The 21,084-nt window shown below is 39.6% G+C and overlaps 1 protein-coding gene and 2 long non-coding RNA genes across 4 annotated transcripts in view; 1 reads left to right on the top strand and 2 right to left on the bottom strand.

Moving 5' to 3' along the window:
• The window catches only part of LOC145456159 (uncharacterized), a 45,009-nt gene extending 32,710 nt beyond the window's left edge, over positions 1 to 12,299 (bottom strand). The window contains exon 1 of the long non-coding RNA XR_013920513.1: positions 12,227 to 12,299. This is a non-coding gene — a long non-coding RNA (uncharacterized LOC145456159). The remainder of the gene's footprint in view (positions 1 to 12,226) is intronic.
• LOC145456156 (phosphatidylinositol 4,5-bisphosphate 3-kinase catalytic subunit beta isoform-like) overlaps positions 1 to 16,263 on the top strand; it is a 32,945-nt gene extending 16,682 nt beyond the window's left edge. For both annotated transcript variants that reach the window (XM_080334218.1, XM_080334217.1), the window contains exons 13-26: positions 1,227 to 1,366; positions 2,038 to 2,131; positions 2,759 to 2,880; positions 4,086 to 4,229; positions 7,279 to 7,417; positions 7,477 to 7,622; positions 8,093 to 8,202; positions 9,263 to 9,393; positions 10,424 to 10,545; positions 10,607 to 10,724; positions 11,758 to 11,913; positions 11,978 to 12,079; positions 12,863 to 13,023; positions 15,994 to 16,263. In XM_080334218.1, coding sequence (XP_080190344.1) covers positions 1,227 to 1,366; positions 2,038 to 2,131; positions 2,759 to 2,880; positions 4,086 to 4,229; positions 7,279 to 7,417; positions 7,477 to 7,622; positions 8,093 to 8,202; positions 9,263 to 9,393; positions 10,424 to 10,545; positions 10,607 to 10,724; positions 11,758 to 11,913; positions 11,978 to 12,079; positions 12,863 to 13,018 — 1,680 coding nt within the window. In that variant the 3' untranslated portion in view covers positions 13,019 to 13,023; positions 15,994 to 16,263. The remainder of the gene's footprint in view (positions 1 to 1,226; positions 1,367 to 2,037; positions 2,132 to 2,758; positions 2,881 to 4,085; positions 4,230 to 7,278; positions 7,418 to 7,476; positions 7,623 to 8,092; positions 8,203 to 9,262; positions 9,394 to 10,423; positions 10,546 to 10,606; positions 10,725 to 11,757; positions 11,914 to 11,977; positions 12,080 to 12,862; positions 13,024 to 15,993) is intronic.
• The window catches only part of LOC145456158 (uncharacterized), an 86,038-nt gene continuing 81,187 nt past the window's right edge, over positions 16,234 to 21,084 (bottom strand). Inside the window, exon 2 of the long non-coding RNA XR_013920512.1 lies at positions 16,234 to 16,616. This is a non-coding gene — a long non-coding RNA (uncharacterized LOC145456158). The remainder of the gene's footprint in view (positions 16,617 to 21,084) is intronic.

Below are 21,084 nucleotides of genomic sequence, written 5' to 3'. Positions count from 1 at the left end.
TAATTTTTAACCAATTTGGAAAAAAACATAACTGTAAGTGTAATCTAATTTGGAAACCGTTGTGAAGCTGTATTTCTAATTCTAATCTAATTTGGAAAAACAGTGTAGCTATCATTCTAATCTAACTTTAAAAAAAGGTCTAATTCCAATTGTAAAATAATTTCGAAAAAATTTGTGTAACTATTAGGGATGGTGTGAACCTCTGAAAGGTTCAGGTTCGTGTGAACGCGAACCTTTTTGAAAGGTTCTGTGTGAACGCGAACGTGAACCTCATGACGTCACGTGACGTCAAATATCTAATTCTAACCCTACATTTCAGTGAAGTGATAGTCACTATACCTACCCACGACTCGCCAGAACGCATAATGCCACAATGCTGAAGTACATATTGACGTTTTAAACGTCGTCAAATGTATCAACTTGGGCAATCACATGATATAATAATCCCATAAAATCAAGTTCTTCCGTCGCTTTGCCAACAATTCCGACGAGGATTTGCAAGGGAATATAAGCTTATGCACAAACGGTGTATAGGTCAGACTGGACAATGTATTCGGCGTCTGAGTACTGCTAAGTCGGAGCATACGAATATCGCCGGCCCCGGCGACGTTGATATTGAGCGGAGTGTAAAACGGGTTTCTATACTCGCTACCAGTAATACCCCATTAACAAGTTATACAGCAGTAGCCAACACCGCAATCGAATGGATTTGGGTTTTATGATACAATAAACATATTAAATCGAGATTGATCCCGTATATATTTCGAGCCAACTTTTGTAACAAAGCAACTAAAACATCTCAGATTACCAAGGTGCATGCTCGTGTAGTGTTCGTTTTTTATTGCTGCCAACGCCATGCACAGTTGAAATGCAATAAATTTCAACCAAAGATGGTATAATGAAGTGAAAATTTTAATATATGAAAAAGGTTCACAGTGCAGAACCTACCAAGGTTCGTTTGTGAACGTGAACCTCTAAATTTCGGAGGTTCACACCCAGAACGCGAACGTGAACCTCACGTTCACACCGTCCCTAGTAACTATAATGCTAATTCTGATCTGATTTGGAAAAAATTGACCGTTAAAATTTTGATTTTAATCTACTTCGTAGTTAGTAGTTCTAATCTAATTTGGACCTACGCTGAAAATCTTCTCGATGCACGGAACTCGACAACACGGAATTCGAAACGGCGAGATCTTCTATGCTCCCGAATCTTTTCCGTGCAGGTGATGGCGGAAGCGGCCCGGATCCTCCTTTCCAATTACGAAATTCTTCAAAGCGCGCCAAAGTCCCACATCCAACAGCTGCACCAGTATCTGGAGAATCCCTCCGTGGACCAGGATGAGGAGGAAAAGGCTCTTCTTTGGTGAGAATTATTCTTCCTCTCTTGAGAACGGAAGTCTTGTTAAAGCCTGTTCGTCGTTCAGAAGTTGTCAGTAAAAAGTACTTTTGATTTTTTCGTGTTCTCCCAATTCTTTACAATCTGGATTTTAAAAAGTAGAAAGTAGTTTGGGGATCAGTTTGCATTGATTTTATGAGTGAAATTGTCACGGGAACCGTGTGACGCGCGTCTAGGGTTGTTCAAAACTAACTTTTTACCCCGGATTCACTGATTTCATTGTTAGGTTGCCTCAAAAGCGTTGCACACCAAGTTCGGCTTGATTACGTCTGGTAAATCCGATTAAATTCTTGGATTTATTATCCAAAAATTGAAATTTTTCAAATCTCACCGTCAACCCCGTGAAATTGTAAAGTAGTCTAAAAGAACAATGCCTAACATTTTTTGCTAGCTTCCAGAAATTTTCTCAGCCCTGTGCGTTCATATCCACCTGTTGAAATCGAGCCAAATTTGGTGTACGGCGTTTTTAGGCAGCCTAACAATGTAATCAGTGAATCCCCGAAAAAAAATTATTTTCGAACAACCCTACTTCTCAGAATTTCCTTCCCTAGTTCTTCTCCTTTGACATGTCTTTGAAATTGCCACGCCCCGCTCGTAATTGAGTAGAGACACTGTGACGCCACGTGGGGTTATTACAGGAAACTTCGAATGGAATGCAGGGACCATTACCCAGAAAGGCTGAGCAGGCTTCTGTCGTCTGTGAATTGGAGCTCTCGCACCCACGTAGTGCAGGTATGTACTGATGTAATTCTAGTCTGAGTATTCGTGCGAAATTACGGTGGTCTAATTCTAAATTAATTTGTCAAATGTTTTTTTTTTATTTAATTAAATTTTCAAGTCTTTGCAAATTCAGTTGTTCCTAATCTAATGCTGAAAACAACTGTGTAGCTATCGTCTTAATTGTCGTTTAATTTCGAAAAATAACTGGATATAATTCTAACTCTAACTTAATTTCCAAACAAACTGTGTAGCTATAATTCTGATTTTGATTTAATTAGTAACCAACTGTGTCGCTGAACTCGCTATCATTATAATTCTCATGTAATTTGGAAAAAACTATGCAGCTGTTATTCGAATTCTAATCTAATTTGGTTCAGGGCTGAATATTTTCTGGTTGTCCAGCACTGAATTTCAAACATTTTATGATCACAATTTTTCATGCAGTTAATGGCTGAGGCTCAATTTCCAAGTTTTTACGAGTTGAGTACGTCTATTTCTGATGTAATGTGAAAAAAAATTTCAGTTATCGCCATTGCCGTCTTCACATTGTCACGAAATCTTGTTGCGTTTTTGAAAGAATTAGATTATTAATCAGATTACTAATAATCTGATGATGACAATGAGCATTTTTTGTTTCAGATGCAAAGTTTATTATCTTCGTGGCCTCATATCGAACCAGACTACGCCCTCATGCTGTTAGATTGCCATTACGCAGACCCGCAAGTCAGAAAATTCGCAGTGAATTGTTTACGCAGCGTCAAGTAAGATCTAATAATGAGACATAGATTTGGAAATACAAATGTCGATATACCAAGTCCTTTTGAAATGTATACTAGGTGCTGACGATTGCCCCTGACGAGTGTCAGCCGAAAATATTCGGGTTCGTTTCGATACGAATATCAGACTATTCAATTTTTATAGTTTTAACTCCAGTCAAGTTGAGTCATTTTCAATTCAGCTCCAAGTCCGAGTCCAGGTCAGGGTTCAACGGTTCGAGTCACGATTTTTTATTGACTTGACTCGAGTCAATTTGTGTATTGATCAAGGTTATAATCAAGTCACAAGTCAATCTCACTTTTATAGTTTTGACTCAAGTCAAGTCGAGTCGAGTCATCTTCAATACACCACCGAGTCAAGTACGAGTCCAAGTCAGCGATTAGAGGGTCGAGTCAGAGTCCAAGTTATTGTTTTGACTGCTCAGTTTCCGTTTAAAGTCTTGTTAAACCCACTTTTTATAACTCTGTTTGGTGATATCGAATGATTCGCGATTATAATATACTAATTTTCCTCACTTTTAGCAGTTTCCGGTCGCATTTTTAACTACCAGTACAATACACAAAATCCCAATAGGGAGGTTACTTTACTATTCTTCAAAATTACAATGAAATGTCGGTTTTAGCCGTCTGAGTCTCGAGTCATACGACTTGGTTTGAGTCATGCGCAATGAGTCGAGTCCAAGTTGAGTCAATACACAGATTGACTCGAGTCGGTCAGTTCAGCATTTTGAAAATATGACTCGAGTCGAGTCGTCAGGAAATCGTGACTCGAGTCGAGTCATTTCAGCATTTTGAAAATATGACTCGAGTCATCAGAAAATCATGACTCGAGTCGAGTAATTTCAGCATTTTGAAAATATGACTCGAGTCGTCAGAAAATTGTGACTCGAGTCGAGTCATTTCAATATTTTGAAAATATGATTCGAGTCAAGGCGAGTCATCAGAAAATCGTGACACGAGCCGGACTCAAGTCGAGTCATGACTCGAAATATTACAACCCTGGTATTGACTCGAGTACAAGTCGAGTCATTATTTATATATTTTACAGGATGAGTCGAGCCAAGTCACCGTAAAATCGCGAGTCGAGTCATGACTCAAAGTCATTACGACCCCGATGATATACTATTCAATTGTTTATTGAAGTTCTGCGCCTGCCCTCTCAAACTATTTCGACCCTCGTTTCTTCACAGAGCCGACCAACTGCAGCAATATCTTCTGCAACTGGTGCAGGTCATCAAATACGAACCGTACATTGACAACCCTCTGGTGACTTATCTGCTGGAGAGAGCGTGGGACAACAGAAAAATTGGACATTATCTCTTCTGGCATTTGAAGTGAGTCAGACCTATTCCGGTTATCGAGTCAATATTACACTTTGAAGGTAATTTCGGTAGTGTCCATTAAAGGTTAACTAATATCGATGATCTCCGTGACGCAGGGTTGTAACCAAGTCACAAGACAATGTCACTTATTTAGTTTCTGACGCTATTTTCCAAGTATCCTTACTAATAGACGAAGTACCAATCATGTGGTAACTTTACTTTTCTGCGAAGTTACAATGAAATGTCTGTCTTGGCCGTCCTAGTATCGAGTCATGTACAATGACTCGAGTCAGCAAAAAATCGTGAGGTGCAGGCGCGTAGCCATGGGGGGTTTTCGGGGGGTCGAAACCCACTCCTTTAGAAACGAGAAACCCCCTCCTTTACGCGAAACCTCGCCCTATTTGAATGACCGCTCTGACGCTAATACTCGGTTGCAATTCAATAAGTCGTATTATCAGTATTGCGCGGGGCCGATTAACGAAAGGCGCGGCCAATTAACGAAAGGCGTGTTGCTAATTAGCGAGATTCGTCCGTGCGCACTGCACAATGTAACGCGACATGATCTACCGCTGAGATGATTGCGAAATCAGGTCATTCATTGTCGCGCGTTCGGCAATCATTACTAGCCTGATTTACCGCGTCTCCAACAAGCCTTATTCCGCTAGCTTCAATAATCACGTCTGCAATAGGCCCTGTGCGCACGATATCGTCACTGGCCTTCACAATCACATCTGCATTGGCTTGGTGTGCACGATATCTTCGCTGGCCTACACAATCGCATCTGCAATAGGCCTAGTACTAAAGATATCGCTAGCCTAACTACCGCGTCTTGGGCCTACCATGGTTTGGCTCCTATTTCTCGATGGCTTGGATAAAATGCTATTAAGTATATGATGATTAGCGATTGTGATTAAAGAGTGACATCTCGTAACTGAATGACACCGAATGTCCGTAATCATGTTCGACGCGTGCGTACGTACATGCGTAATTGATTTCCATTAGTCTTCAGTTATAGTCCAGTAGGCTGAAGAGGTAAGATTTGAACCACCTGAAATCGGCGTCATTATAGCACGGATAAAAACTCGTACATTTTTACTTGCGCGAATCGTCGCCGAGGCTACGTTAGACGTAAGACGCATAGATGTGCGGGCGTGTTTAATTGTTGGACGCTTTGATAAGCGCGCGAATTTAAATGTTCGACGCGTGCGTATTTCATTTTTCACGACAGATCTGGGAGTCGCTAGTTAACGGCACTTCCGGACTCGTCGACAAGCTTATCATACGCCTATAATCGCGAACACGGGGATGTTGTATAATCGTTATTCACGCATCGCATATACTTGACCCTAATGATTCGATGCTACGTTACTGAATTCGAAGAAAATCGAACCCCCCCCTCTTTTATTTCAAACCCATCCCTTATTTTTCGGCTGGCTACGCGCCTGGTGAGGTGCGGTGTCCAGATGCAGCCAGCCTTGGACCACTGGGTAATTCTAGTTCAGGGGTCACCAACCTGGTGCCCGATGGCACCAGATGAGTGGCCTGCGAGCCTGTTCTAAAAATAGATTGAATAGCAATATTTGCCAATATTCGTCAGATTATCACCAGTGAGCTTTCAATTATATAAATTGAGTGATTTAATTAGCTATTTTTGTTTAAATCACACTAGAACATGTGACTTAGAAATGACAATACATATATATAAACACTTAAAATGATGATATCAAATATCCCCAATTACAATTAGTAATATACCAACATGTAGTAGAATAACAAGATATCGAAGACATAGAATAGGCCTACGGCGTACTGCCCAGTGCCCATACAGGCGATATGGCGGCATGCCATCCACGGTCTTCATGAAGTGGTGGGGGTTCCTTTATGGTAGCTCACAGTCCCGGACAATGCCAAAGTAGTAAACAACGTTACTATCCGGTAGCAAATAGCGGTGGCGTACTGGCAGATGCAGTATGCCCATTGCGTATTGCATATTTTGACACAGCTTGTCTCTCTCACACTCGACGCAATTTGTAGCACCATGTTTCTAACTTTCTGTAATCGATGCTGCTGTCAGGTATAATGAAATCTGTCATGTCTGGATGCCAAACAGTTAGAGATAGAAATTGTACCACTGCAAAATCACCTCCACCTCAAAGCCCACAAAGCTGCAGCAAACTTTTGGTGCCTTGTTGACACGGAAAAGTACATTGGTGAATGCACAGCAGCTATGAAGGCTGCAAGCGTGTTTGGTTCAACTTATCGTTGTGAATCAGCCTTTGCGGACAAGGCCGTCATCAAAAAACAAACTCAGAACACGCCTCACTAATGCACATCTGGAACACTCACTCAGAGTTGCAGTGTAAGTTACATACCAGAGTACAGTGCACTAGTTGACGGCATGCAATGCCAGGCCTCCCACTGACTGGTTTAGAAACATATAACACGATATCTAGTCTAACGTGTGACGTGCTTACAGTTGTTATATAATTTATACAAACACGGTGCGAAGTAATTCGCAATTTCCTAAAAAGTCTTAGAGGCTAACTGGTTGAAATGAGATGTTTTGATTTAAAAGAATCTATTAGAAGTCTTACCGCTATGCGATACCTTCCCAATGCCAAGAATATCAAAGCGGAAATTGTGTCTGGCAAGGGTAAACGGCGGGAATAAATGGTAGCCCGTCGCTTCAATCAGTACCCAAAAGTAGCTCTTGGTTGCCAAAAGGTTGGTGACCCCTGTTCTAGTTGTTTAATCGGACTAATTGGAGCAAAATGTCGGTAATCTAACTTGCAAAATGTCTCTATGCTCTGATTTTAAATCTAATTTAATTTCTGGTTTCCTGAAAACGTTACAGGAGAACTCTGATTTGATATCAACTGAAATTGATTCTGTTATATTTCTTCCTAATTTGGGATCTATTTCAACGAAGTTTGTAATTTTTTGCAAATTTGGTAATTCTTGTTGTAATCCAGTTTGGACAAATGTATAAGCTAGAATTGTAATTCTTTGCAAAGGCTGAAAATTTTCTATTCGTTCAACTATGACGTACACTTTTCTCCAGATCCGAATTATCGAACCCGTTTGTTAGCGGTCGTTTTACGCTCATATTGGAAGCGTACTTGTTCGGAAACATCTCTCATATCGATTGTCTCCACGCTCAGCACAACGCTCTGCTCAAAATGAAGTCTCTCAACGAATTGGTGAGTACAACGTTTTAGTCTCCGGCACGTACGGCAATAAATCTTGTTGATGTTTTCAGGTGAAATCTCCGCAAATCAAACAAAACGAAGTGAATAAATACGGAAAAAACGCGTTGCTGTCGTGCATGAAACAGGAGTCGTATTCCAATGCTCTGAGCGACATTGAATGTCCGTTAAATCCCGGGATCATTCTTGAGAAAGCATTGTGAGTTTTTCAATGAAAATTTGAACTTGCATCTAGAGAAAACTCAAATGTGTGTATTACGGTTGTATAAGAATAACTTTTTTTTCCGGATCCTGGGGATTCACTGATTAAATTGTTAGGTTGCATAGAAAAACGCTACACAGGAAATTTGGCCCAATTCCAACCAGTATCGACTGGCAATTGAAATTTATGAATTTATTATGAAGCATGAATTTTTTTTTTCAAATTTTACTGTCAACCCCATGAAATTGTCTAGCTGTCTACCAAAATGATGCAAAACAAATTTGATGCAATTCCGACCGTTAGAGGCGAAGTTATTTAAGTTTTCATTCATGATGCTGGGATTTTCTACCGGCAAAGCACTTTTGAAATCTCTACTAATTGATGACGATTGCCTGTGGCAAAAATATTCGGGTTTACTTCAATATGAATGTATTATTCAATTGTGTATTGTTTGTCTCCATTCTCAGAACGGACAAATGCAAAGTGATGAGGAGCAAGATGCGTCCTTTGTGGCTGGTTTTCAAGAATTCCAATTTGGCCACCAACAAAGTCAGCGTCATATACAAGAATGGAGATGGTAGGATTTCTTTCTATTTTGTAGATCTGGGCAAACTCGAAAAGCTGAGCAATTGGTCTGAGTCGTTTATCACTCATTATAACAGTGTGAAAGACGTGAGAAGTTGAAATGTGTACCTTTTATGCGGCCCAGAAAAGAATATAATGGCAGTTTTACAGCACATTAAGGATAATTCGTTATTATCATTATTAGCGCTTCCGACGACACCTTTGCGTTTGATCACAATATATATGGCAGCAATATAACGTCCAGCTTAGTCATTTCAATCTAGTAGCTCATCTTGAGCTCATTCTGGAATAGCGGCTATGCATATCACAGGAGAGAACAGATTTTTCTGCAAGCGAATTTATTCCAAAACCCCATCAAAACATCTCTAAACAGGGATCTGTTTTTATCAGCAGGCTATTGGCAATTTGGCTATTAACATGGTGTTATGCTCAACGTACCGCAATATCCTAACTGAAGCAAGACTGCGTGGGCATTGCATGGTTCTTATATCAAGAAGTGCGTGATGAAAACTTGTGATTTGGACATTATTGTCAGAATGAAGCAACACGGTCTGTCCCAAGCAGTGTACGGACAACTTCAGTGTTGTCAGCCAACAACTGCGGCTGTTGATCCTTCTTTGGATTCTTGGCAAGCTACTTAGCAATATGACGGACAATTTCTACCCGAGAATGTAGGAAAGCATCTCTCGTTGTACTACAACAAATATTATTTCTGCCATTATTTGTGTTGTAATAACTACTGGAATTCTTTCTAGGGCCAGATTTCTTTAAAATAAAGTTTTTTCAAGTAAATAATTCGTCAGTTTTCGAGTCAATCCAAGCATTATGTGGGAAACACCTAATTTGCATACGTTAAGTCAAAATTTGGTCAAAATTATGTTTTTCAAGGTAAAAATGTCAAAATGTTGATTTTTAAGGTTTTTAGGTAAAAATCGCTACCTTTATCACACATTTTGCTAATTTAGAGGTTTCGCGGACCCCCTGAAATTGCTTCGCGAACCCCCGGTTGAGAACCACTGACTGAATATCTGAATGGGGTTTCAAATTTTCAGACCTGCGCCAAGACATGCTGACGCTTCAGATTATTTCCATCATGGATTCTCTCTGGAAATCGGAAGGGTTGGATTTGAGGATGATACCGTACGGGTGTTTGTCCACAGGGGATAAACAAGGAATGATTGAAGTAAGTCACCGACAGTGGTGGTCTGTAACGGAGTAATTTTTCAGAGTACTGAAGCAGGTTTTACAGTATTTCCACTGAGATTAACGCATTTTAAAGCAAATTTCTTAATAAAATTTTGATTTTCTGGTGTAAAAAGTCGTTTTTGGATTGGTTTGTGTCGCCTTCATGTGTGAAATTGTGAGGGCAAGCAAACCAAATGCCTTCCGTATCACGAGAATTTAATATTTTATCAAAAATTGCACCCCTTCGCATCGTCATCTGTAGGGCAAGTTTTTGTTGCAGCTAAATCCATGCAAAGTTGCATTTATTTTTCGCAAAAGTCGCATTTAAGACCACATTTTGGTCGGTTGACTAGAATAAAAAAAAGTTCAACTTCCCGGTTCCACTCCCGAAATACAGTTTTCCACCCACATTCTCCATTGGTTGACTAGAAAAAAACAGGTCAACTTTCCGACTCAGCTCCAGAAATACCCGTTACGTTACTTCAGTGCTGATTTACGGTATTTCGGTCGAATTTTGCCGTGTATTTCACCAAAATTCTCAAAAAAACAGTGACCGATCTATTTAAATATACTACCAAATATATCCAGTGAGTTGTTTGCATGAAAAATCGAATAAACTTTCATGAAAAATCGAAAATGATGCAAAAAGTTGCATGAAAAAAAATGGACAAAAGTTGCAAAAATTTGCCCTATAAGATTCCTTAAAACAACATTCTACATAACTTCCGAGTATTTGGGAAGCTGCCGGAAGCTGTAAAAAAAAGTTGCAAAAGTTGCAAAAACTTGCCCTAGTCGTCAGTAGTTTGTTTGCCGCAATGCTATGTCTTGTTAATCTGAAATTAGTCACCACGGATCGGTGGTACGATTGTTGATGTACAATGTTCTTTCCAATTCTCTACTAGTTGCTGACGATTACCCCTGACGAGTGTCACGCTAAAAAATTCGGGTTTATTTCAATATCGATATACTATTTAATAGTATATTGAAGTTGTGTGCCTGCGGGAGATGTTTATTCTGCCTCCGTTCAGGTCGTGACGCAAGCCAACACGATCGCCAACATCCAAAGGGAAAAAGCCGGGAAATTCCGAGCAGCGTTCAGGCACGAGTCCTTGTTCGACTGGATCAAGTCTAAAAACGAGACGCCTGAAGCGTGAGATTCGCATTAAACTTGGGCTGGAATTCGGTGTCACCTAACCGGGGGCTTGTTTCAGGTTGGAAACGGCAATTCAAAACTTTACGTATTCGTGCGCCGGTTATTGCGTGGCGACCTATGTGCTGGGCGTAGGAGACAGACATTCTGACAACGTCATGGTGACAGAACGGGGCCAGGTAACTTTCTGGGGAATCGTAGTTGGAGCGTGGCAGACATACAGATCGACTCAGGGTTGTAATCAAGTCACAAGTCAATCTTACTTTTATAGTTTTGACTCGAGTCAAGTCGAGTCACTTTCAATTCACCACCGAGTCAAGTCCGAGTCCAAGTCATAGTATTATGACTCGAGTCCAAGTCATTATGTTGACTGATCAGTTTCCTGTTAGAGTCTTGTTAAATCCACTTTTTATAACTCAGTTTGGTGATATCAAATGGTTCGCATTTATAATATACTAATTTTCCTTACCTTTAGCAGTTTCTGTTCGCATTTTCAAGTACCAGGACCAATAGACGAAATCCCCATAGTGTGGTTACTTTACTATTCTTCGAAATGACAATGAAATGTCGGTCTTGGCCGTCTGAGTCTCGAGTCATATGACTTGGTTCGACTCATGCACATTGACTCCCACAGTCCAAGTCGAGTCAATACGCAGATTGACTCGAGTTGAGTCGAATCATTTCCGTATTTTAAGAGTCAGTCGAGTCATCAGAAAATCATAACTTGAGTCATTACAACACTGGAATGACTCGAGTTTATTTGCAAAAATTAGGCATAACTTTACAGTATGGTTGTTCCAAACTAATTTTCTTGTTCAAATTTGACCGGCCGTTTGATAATATTGTTAGGCTGGCTGAAAAAAACGCCGCACACCAAATTTGGCTCAAGTAAAACGTGTAGAAGCAAAACTTTTGGGGTTAGTTATAAATTTATGGAAAAATGAATTTATTTTTTCAAATTTTACTGGCTGGCAACCCCTAAAATTGATAAGTTGTCTAAAAAAACGACGGGTAACAAATTTGGCTCAATTCAAACCAGTACCGGTGAAGTTATTGCAGTACGAAATGTTGGATTTGAAGAAAATAGGCTAGTAGAAAATTGCCAGATTTCCCAAATTATATTCCAATTAGAATGGTTGCTACCCATTTTCCAAATCAGTTCAGAATTAGAACTCGCAAAAACTTGGAAATTGAATTGGTTTCATTCAACAGCTTTTCCACATCGATTTCGGGCACATCCTCGGCAATTTCAAGACCAAGCTAGGCATCAAGAGGGAGCGCGTGCCCTTCGTGCTGGCGCACGACTTCATCCACGTCATCAACAAAGGAAAAACCGACACGAAAGAGGAATTCTTGAAGTTTCGAAAGGTGCAAAAATTTTTGGCCGAAAATGAAAATATTTTTCGGAATCTATCCGAATATTCTTCTTCAGCTTTGCGACAGCGCGTTCAAACTGCTGCGCAGACGCGGCAATCTCTTTATCGCGCTTTTCTCTCTCATGTTGTCGTCGGGACTGCCCGAGCTTACGTCAGAGGTAAGCACTTGGTTTTGCCTACATGCGCTACTTACGTGAGTGGTTATGTTTTTTGACTGCTTATACACTTGAAGCGATTTCAGTTTCCTGGCAAACTATGCCCTGCTTTAGGGTTGTTCAAATTGATAGGTTGCCTCAAACAAACACTACACACCAAATTTGGCTCGATTTCAACTGGTAGATGTGAACGCACAGAATTTTTAAAATTTTGAATTTATTATTTAAAAAGATTTAAGATTTCACCATCTACCCCATGAAATTGTTGAGTTGTCTACGAACACGACGTAAGACTAATTTGATGCAATTCCGACCCGTAGAATAGAAGTTATTACAGTTTTTCGTTCAATATTCTGGGATTATTCGTTGTCCCGGCTATTTTTGCGAATCCAAAATTTTCAACTGCGCTGGAAGTGAACAATAATCGGTGAGCATCGTTCTTTTAAACAACATAACAATTTCACGGGGTTAACAGTGAAGTTTGAAACAGTTTTTAAAATTGTTTTTATAATGATTGAAAATTTTCAAACGCTTGTGCGTTCACATCTACCAGTTGGAATCGATCCAAATTTGGTTTGCAGCGGCTTTTTTTTAGGCAGCTTAACAATTTAATCGTGAATCCCCGGAATCCGGGGGAAAAAAATGGTTGCTTTTGGTTGCTACTTCTGCCTGTGCTTGGCGGAAATTTTTGACGGTAGTCCCGCATCTTCTTGGTGCAAACTCTAACTGCGTTTTCTAGTTTGGCTGTTGAAAATTAGCGATATCTTGATACCGGGGTGTTTCCAGGACGACCTGAAATATCTCCACTACTCTCTGGCTCTCAGCGAGGCCGAAGCCGTGGCCGAAAAGCGTTTTCGAAATAAATTCGACAAGGCTCTGAAAGACTCGTGGGCGACCTCGATCAACTGGTTTTTCCACAACGTCAATGTAGCCGACGGATGAGACAGGTTAGCCATAGTTTTTCTATGATGATAACTAAGGCAAATTTTAGCAACTTTTTTTTACAGCTTCCGACAGCTTCCTAGATACTCAGAATCTATGTACTATGATGTTTAAGCTGTTTGGAGGGATTTTATAGTGCAACTTTTCTTCATTTTACATGCCAATTTGTACTGCAACTTTTATCAAATGTTGCATTGAAATGTAAAGGAGTGATTTGAAAACATGCCATAAAGTATTTCTAGTATGGTTCGATTCTCTTCGATTTGCAAAACAAAGCTATATGAGGGGTTAGCTGCATCTCGCTGTTATGACACAATGGATTGCAAGCAAGGAGTTCAACTACCTCTGCCAAGCACGACCGTGCCCAAACAATATCTGAATAGTTCGATTTATTAATTCCGTCTTTTAAATTTGAAATAGTTTTCAAAATACACCAGCCAAGGCTGTGTCAACAAAAAGAGTTTTGTGTATCATCTAAAAATAGTACATTGAACGCTCTCGTATTCGACATTTCGTGCTGGTGACGTCATATTTTGTGTTACGATTGTTGATATACGCTGTTCTTTCCAATTCTCTACTAGTTGCTGACGATTACCCCTGACGAGTGTCAGCCGAAGATATTCGGGTTCATTTCAATATGAATATACTAGACAATTGTATGTTGAAGTTCTGTACCTCAAAGAAGCTGTTCAAATTGTTTTCATTTCACAAGCGCCCTGGCGAGATCGTCAAAAATTACATTTTCACTGAGTCACCTGTCTCAGGCCATTGCTTTTGTTAAAGTCACCGGGTGTGAGTTATCCTGTCATGCCTTGGGTCAAGTTTGCAGACCTAGGGGGTTCGGGGTGTGTTATACGACTTGTTTTAGGGGGAGCGGTTATCGCTATGCTGTTAGGCTTTTGGAGGGAATTATTCCCGCATTGCGTGATTTTCTTGCTATGTGCCGAAAATAATGTAATTTTTTATGGGTTTCGTCAGACCGTGCGTTAAATGGCAATAAAGTAACAAATTTGACGGCTCTGCAAGAACTAGGTTATACAACGGAACCTTCCGAGCATCTCATAGCCTACCCTACTGATTCAACAACAATTATAAATGCAAATTTTGTTAAAATTTAATGCAACTTTCTCGCGATTATAGTACAACAAAAACTTGCCCTAATGATAACATCTGTCATTTGTGTAATTGCCTGTTTGCAGACTAGATTATTCATGTTATCTAAGCAGTGCTGTTAGTTTTTGTTGCTCTAAAATCGCGGGAAAGTTGCACATAATTTTGACAAAAGTTGCATTTATAATTTTTGTGGAATTGGTAGGGTATGAGATACTCGAAAGGTTCCGTTGTATGACCTAGTTCTTGCAAGGCTGTGAAATTTGTTACTTTGCCATTTCACGGACATTCAAAGTTATATTTTTGCCGTTACGCAGCAAGAAAATTACTCGATGCGGGAATAATTTTCCCCCGAAAAGCCAAGCAGCATAGCAATAACCCCCTCCCCCTAAAATAAGTCAAATAACACACCCTAGATCCCCTAGGTCTGCAGACTTGACCCAAGGCGTTGCAGAAACACTTACTCTTGGTGACTTTAACAGCATCAATAGCCTGAATAAGGTGACGCAGTGAAAATGTTAATTTCGGCGCCCTCGCCTGCGCGTTTGTTAAACGGGAAACCATCTCAAATTTAAACGACAGAATTAATACAACGATCATTTACATATTGTTCGGACACGGTCGTGCTTGGCAGGGGTAGTTGAACTTCTTTGCTTGCAAGCCATTGTGTCATAGATAACATTGAGAATCAGCTAACCCATCATATAGCTCTTTGTTCTGCGAATAAATGAGAATAGAAACATACTAGGAATAGTTTATAGCATGTTTTTAAATCACTCCTTTATATTTTTACGCAATATTTGATCAAAGTTGCAGTAAAATTTGGTATAAAAAATAGAGAAAAGCTGCAAATATTTGCATCATAAAATCCCTCCAGACAGCTGAGCCTGATGTCTGTTGTATTTCTTTTCAATTTGGAGTTAATTCCAGGGTTGTAATGAATCGAGTCATGACTCGACTCGAGTCCGATTCGAGTCGCGATTTTCTGATGACTCGACTTGACTTGACGCATTTTCTCGAAATACGGAAATTACTCGACTCGAGACAATCTGTGTATTGACTCGATGTGGACTCGAGTCATCGCGCATGACTCGGACCAAGTCATATGACTCGAGACTCAGGCGTCCAATACGGACATTTCATTGTAATTTTGAAAAATAGTAAAGTTACCACGCTATTGGGATTTCGTCTATTGGTAGCGGTACTTGAAAATGCGATCAGAAACTGCTAAAATTTAGGAAAATTAGTTTATTATGAATGCGAACTGGTTGATGTCACCGAACAGAGTTATAAAGAGCGGATTAAACAAGAATTTAAACTGGGAACTGAGCAGTCAACGCAATGACTTAGACTCGGACTTGAGTCATAATACCATGACTCGAGTCAAAACTATAAAAGTGAGATTGACTTGTGACTCGGAGCCTTGTGACTGGGTTACAGCACTTGTTAATTCAAATTCCTGGTCCTTGCAAATTCAGTAATTCTAAATCCAACTTGGATAAAACTGAGTAGCTATCATTCCAAATTATATTTAGAATCAGTGAATTTGCGAAAACTTGAATTGAATTCGACGTTCCAAAGAAATCCGACAAAAGTTCAGTTCCTTTCAAATCGTTCTCAGGATCATGAGAAGGACAATTGTCTGTGCAGCAAACTTGGCTTGTTTCTCACCATACAGTTATCCTGTAGCATTTTCAGGAAAACCAGAAATAAGATCAGAATTGAAACGAGCGCTGACAAACATTTCGCAGATTAGATTATAGTTCGATTACCTGCATTTTTCTCCAATTAATCTACAAATTCTACAAATCTTCGGGCTCATTTCAACGGGAAAAGAATCAAAATTTTCACTTTTCTTGTTTCAGACCTCAATCCGCGCGGCCAAACGTCTTCGGCTAATCAGCAGGGCTCCACAGATTTTTTACGCAGACTGCAATAAATAGGTTCTTTACTTGGATTATACCAGAAGTGACAACATTATGCAATTTTGAATTGTTTTAATCGTCGTGATAATCATATAACCTTGCTAAAGGCGCCGAGCATTTATTTTATTAATTCGCTTCAAGCACATTGTAGCGTGTCTCATTCGAAATTCGGAGGCACTGTGAGGTCACAGACGAGAGCCCGGCCGATAATACCGGGCTCTGTCACAGACACATTCAGACTGACAGTGATAATGGAGATTTTTCATGTTGAATCCTTACCAATTCGTTTTTGGTCGAGGATTCTTTTTAAGGAAATGTGGTTCCTACCTGCAATATCTCTGTGTCTGCAATATATTTACGTCGGCTGGAATCATAATTAGTAAGACATTCTGCAAATGTTATTTTGATGTTTTCATAATCACATGTATCCGCTCATACTCACGTTAAACACACCATGATCCAAACATCAGCACTGAACACTGGAGGTGTTCAGAAAAAGCTTTTTTCCTCAGATTTTGCTGGTTTTTTGATAAAATTGTTGGTAGATTTAGTAAAAAAAAACACTTCACACTAAATTTGGCTTATTCCGACCTGTGGAAGCGAAGTTATTCGAGATAGAATATTTTTAATTTATTCAACAAATCGCATGAACTTGTCGATTTGATTAATAATGAAAGAATCTCCCACAGCAAACACTATTTTTTAAATTCAAAATTGAACCAAATTTTGAATTTAGCAAAATTTGCTATTTTGAGACAATTTAACAATTTTATCGAATAGGCAGTCAAATTTGAAGAAAAAAGCTATTTTTGAACCACCCTACTGAACGCCCTAATACTCAGAGGTGGTCAGCGACGAATTTGCCGCACTTTTTCAAAGCACTCGAGTGCATTCTGTCATGATCTCAGACCACTTTCACTTCGCAAATTCACTTACTTTTCTTATGTAATGCCGAAAGTAGTTTTGGGTGAGTTTGTTTCGCTTTTTTGAGTGAAATTATCATGATACTCGGGTGAAACAGCCCTTGTGTCGTGGTAGCAGAATATATTATCAGAAATTGCCGTATTTGTAGTATTTCCGAGGTACTGCTAATTTTATGCGACACCCCGACCAATTTACTTTCAAAACTACTTGTTTGAATACTTTTCAAACCTTTCACTGTCTGCTATTACTTGAAGTAGTTTAGGGATATCTTGGATATGGTAGTTTGTACTCGTAATTGAGTAGAGATTTACGTGTCACCTCAACTAAAACTAATTACTTGAGTAATTTTTGGGCCTTTCATTTTCCAATTTTACATGAATTAGCTTTAAAATCTTGGAAATTGCTACTTTTAGTTGTAATGGAGCAGAACTTTATGTGACATCCTAAACATAAATACTTTCAAAGTACTCGCCTGAGTAATTTTTTGATATTTCGTTTACTAATTTTACTTAAATTAGCTTTGGAGAATATTAGAAATTGCTGCTTTTACTTTTAATGACCACCTCTGCAAATACCTGTGAAGAACTGGCATTGTCACTTATTATTAGGTTGAATGCCAGCGCTTCTATGGACCGGAGTTCCCGTACTTGATGATCATTGTGACCGTTACGCTATGTAACTTTATCCGTGCGCCCTGCAGAATCAACCCCCCCGAGTTGTAAAGACGAGAATTGTTTTACACGAACACCGTTTATGTTTTCAGTATTTCTAATAATCGAGACGCAAGTTTTATGAGTTTCTTTCCTTGCTTACCAAATCAGCCAATTGTAGCCGGGAATAGTCGTTCTTACCACTGTTTAGAATCGTTATGTTGACGGCTATTTCATATTTAACCAGTAAATTAATTGATTTTCGTCGACTTTTGTGTCTGGTTGGGGATTTGCTGCAGATGATCAGAAGAGAAACGAAATATGCGGTGTGTTGATGGACATTTGGATGTCGCTAAGAGAATTGCCAGACTGTGCTCATTTGGGTTAGGGTTAGCCATGGGTTGAATTGAGGGTTGTAACCAAGTCACAAGGTTCCGAGTGGCAACTGGCAAGTTCATTTAACTTTCATAGTTTTGACTTGAGTCAACTCGAATCCTTTTCAATTCACCAACAGGTTGAGTCCTAGTCATAATGCTAAGACTCGAGTTCTGTGAAACTCTTGAGTGATATCGAAAGCCACGGATTCTTAATATAGCGTTCTCACTCCGAACTCTACCTAAGTAGTTTTGGCTCGAGTCAAGTCCAATTCGAAGAACAAACGGTCGTGTCCGTGTCATTGTTTTGAGACTCTAGTCCAGTGGTTCCAAACGTGGGCGGTTTAGGGGGGGCGAAAATGACGAAGGTGGCGACAGGGGGGCTAAAATGGACAAAGGGGGCGATGACGCATCAAAAACGGCTGACTTTTTTTTTTTTTAGTTACAAAATTGTGTCAAATTAGCCATCGAGCCGAAAGTTTGACCTTTTTTTTTAGTCAACCCGCCGTTGATTACAGTTTGTTTGCCCAATTTTCGGTACACAAAATTTGGGGGGCGATGATCGGTGTTGACCTTGAAAAGGAGGCAATGGGTCAAAAAAGGTTGGGAACCACTGCTCTAGTCCAAATGATAGGGTTACCAATCCCGGACCGGATTGAACGCACGACCTACTGGGTATCGGAAGATACCTTCAGTGCAGAGATGCATGCTCATTGCTCATTATACAATTAAATAGTATATTCATATTGAAATGAACCCGAATATTTTCGGCTGACACTCGTCAGGGGTAATCGTCAGCAACTAGTAGAGAATTGGAAAGAACATTGTATATCAACAATCGTATCACAAAATATGACGTCACCAGCATGAAATTTCGAATAAGAGAGCGTTCAATGTACTATTTTTAGGTGATACACGAACTCCTTTTGTTGACAGAGTTTTGGTTGGTGTATTTTGATAAAAGTTGATTCCAAGGCACACAAATGGAATTGTGAACGGCCTCGACCTACGATTCGAAATCGGTCGTCTCGATAATTATTCGCACAAATCGGATTATCCAACAGATGTTTGCCGATGGCAGAATTAATTGCCTTTGATCGATCAGCATCAATCTTAAGTGGATGAGTTAAGGGTGAGCTTTTCACATCGCGTGACGCACGTGTTCTGATAAATCTGGGGACATGTTGGTTTATGCGGTCCTGCAGACGTCTTGACGTCTTGACGTCTTGACGACCGCATAAACCAACATGTCCCCAGATTTATCAGAACACGTGCGTCACGCGATGTGAAAAGCTCACCCTTAACTCATCCACTTAAGATTGATGCTGATCGATCAAAGGCAATTAATTCTGCCATCGGCAAACATCTGTTGGATAATCCGATTTGTGCGAATAATTATCGAGACGACCGATTTCGAATCGTAGGTCGAGGCCGTTCACAATTCCATTTGTGTGCCTTGGAATCAACTTTTATCAAAATACACCAACCAAAACTCTGTCAACAAAAGGAGTTCGTGTATCACCTAAAAATAGTACATTGAACGCTCTCTTATTCGAAATTTCATGCTGGTGACGTCATATTTTGTGATACGATTGTTGATATACAATGTTCTTTCCAATTCTCTACTAGTTGCTGACGATTACCCCTGACGAGTGTCAGCCGAAAATATTCGGGTTCATTTCAATATGAATATACTATTTAATTGTATATTGAAGTTCTGTACCTCCAAGAAGCTCTTCATTGCTCATTGCTCACAGACGAAGTTTATTCAGACGTGCAATATGCGACAGGATGTACTGATCTTATGCTGTGAAATAGCCATGATATGAGTTTTTAAATAGCTGGTTCGTGGTACAGAACTTGAATATAGCTTTCAATACAATATCCATTGTAGAATAATATTTATTAACTCGAAGACTTTTCGGGTGCCTCTTTTCAAGAGTTATCGACACATCAAAGGGATTTAAACAGATTTAAAAGCAAAACCAAAAAGGCAAAGTATGACGCAACAATCAAAATCACAAACCATGAAATTCGCATTGTACCAATGGCAACAATAACAAACTATGAAGTATACGGACATACGGTACTATAGTAGGCTTACCATATTTTGGAAATCTAAAAAGAGGACACTTTTTCATAAATTTCCAACTTTCAAAACCGGAGTAGAATTCTCAAAAACCGGTTAATTTTTCCCACTTTGTGACTCGTTAACTAAAAAAAAAAAAAAAAAAAAGGTCATCTCTTCCGCTCAGATTTCAAAATAACGTTTTTTACTCCACATCGCCAGATGGATGACTAAAGAAAGAAAAAAAAAAAAAGGTCATCTTTTCGCTCAGAGCTAAATTCACCGTTTTTCACCCGTCGGAGCTTCACGTCTGTGCTAATATATGGCATATCACTCGCAATTTGCTCTAAATCTGCTCTAAATCCTGAAAAAGAGGACAAAATCTCAAAAAAGAGGACAAAAGGGCGTCCTCCGAGGACACTTTCAAAAAAGTCAAAAAAGAGGACAAATCCTCTTAAAAGAGGATGTATGGTAAGCCTACACTATGATGACAATATGTTCACTGTCATTGCGCGTGGTAGGTCTGTGTTTCATTTAAAAGTGTTGGAGTCTACTATGATTCAGTTGAGCAAACCTATTTTATGCAGACAAAAAGATTTCCTCTATAACCTACAAATTTCTCATTAGTGCGTGTTGTTCCGTGCGTGTAATTGTTTATTTACAAATTGTGCTGCTACTATAGTACCGTAGGTTGCCAGTAAACTCGCCCCAAAGTAAATTCGGCCCGTCGAATTCGGCCTTCGGTCACTTTGGCCGTCGGTGAATTCGGCCCTCGGTAAATTCGGCCCTCGGTAAATTCGGCCAGGGCCAGAGTAACAATAGCAGTTACAATACCATTACCTAACCTGAACCCTAACCCTAATGCTAACCTAACTCTAATCCTAACCTAACCCTAATCCTAACCTAACCCTAACCTAACCCTAATCCTAACCCTAACGCTAATCCTAACCCTAAACCTAACCCCTAACCTCCAAATCACTTGATAATATTATAATTATGTAATATAATACTCATT

Source organism: Botryllus schlosseri, chromosome 14 (genome assembly GCF_051294905.1).
Source record: "Botryllus schlosseri isolate E-star chromosome 14, Bs_hap1, whole genome shotgun sequence".
NCBI lineage: Eukaryota > Metazoa > Chordata > Ascidiacea > Stolidobranchia > Styelidae > Botryllus > Botryllus schlosseri.
This window is presented reverse-complemented; position numbering and strand designations above follow the sequence as displayed.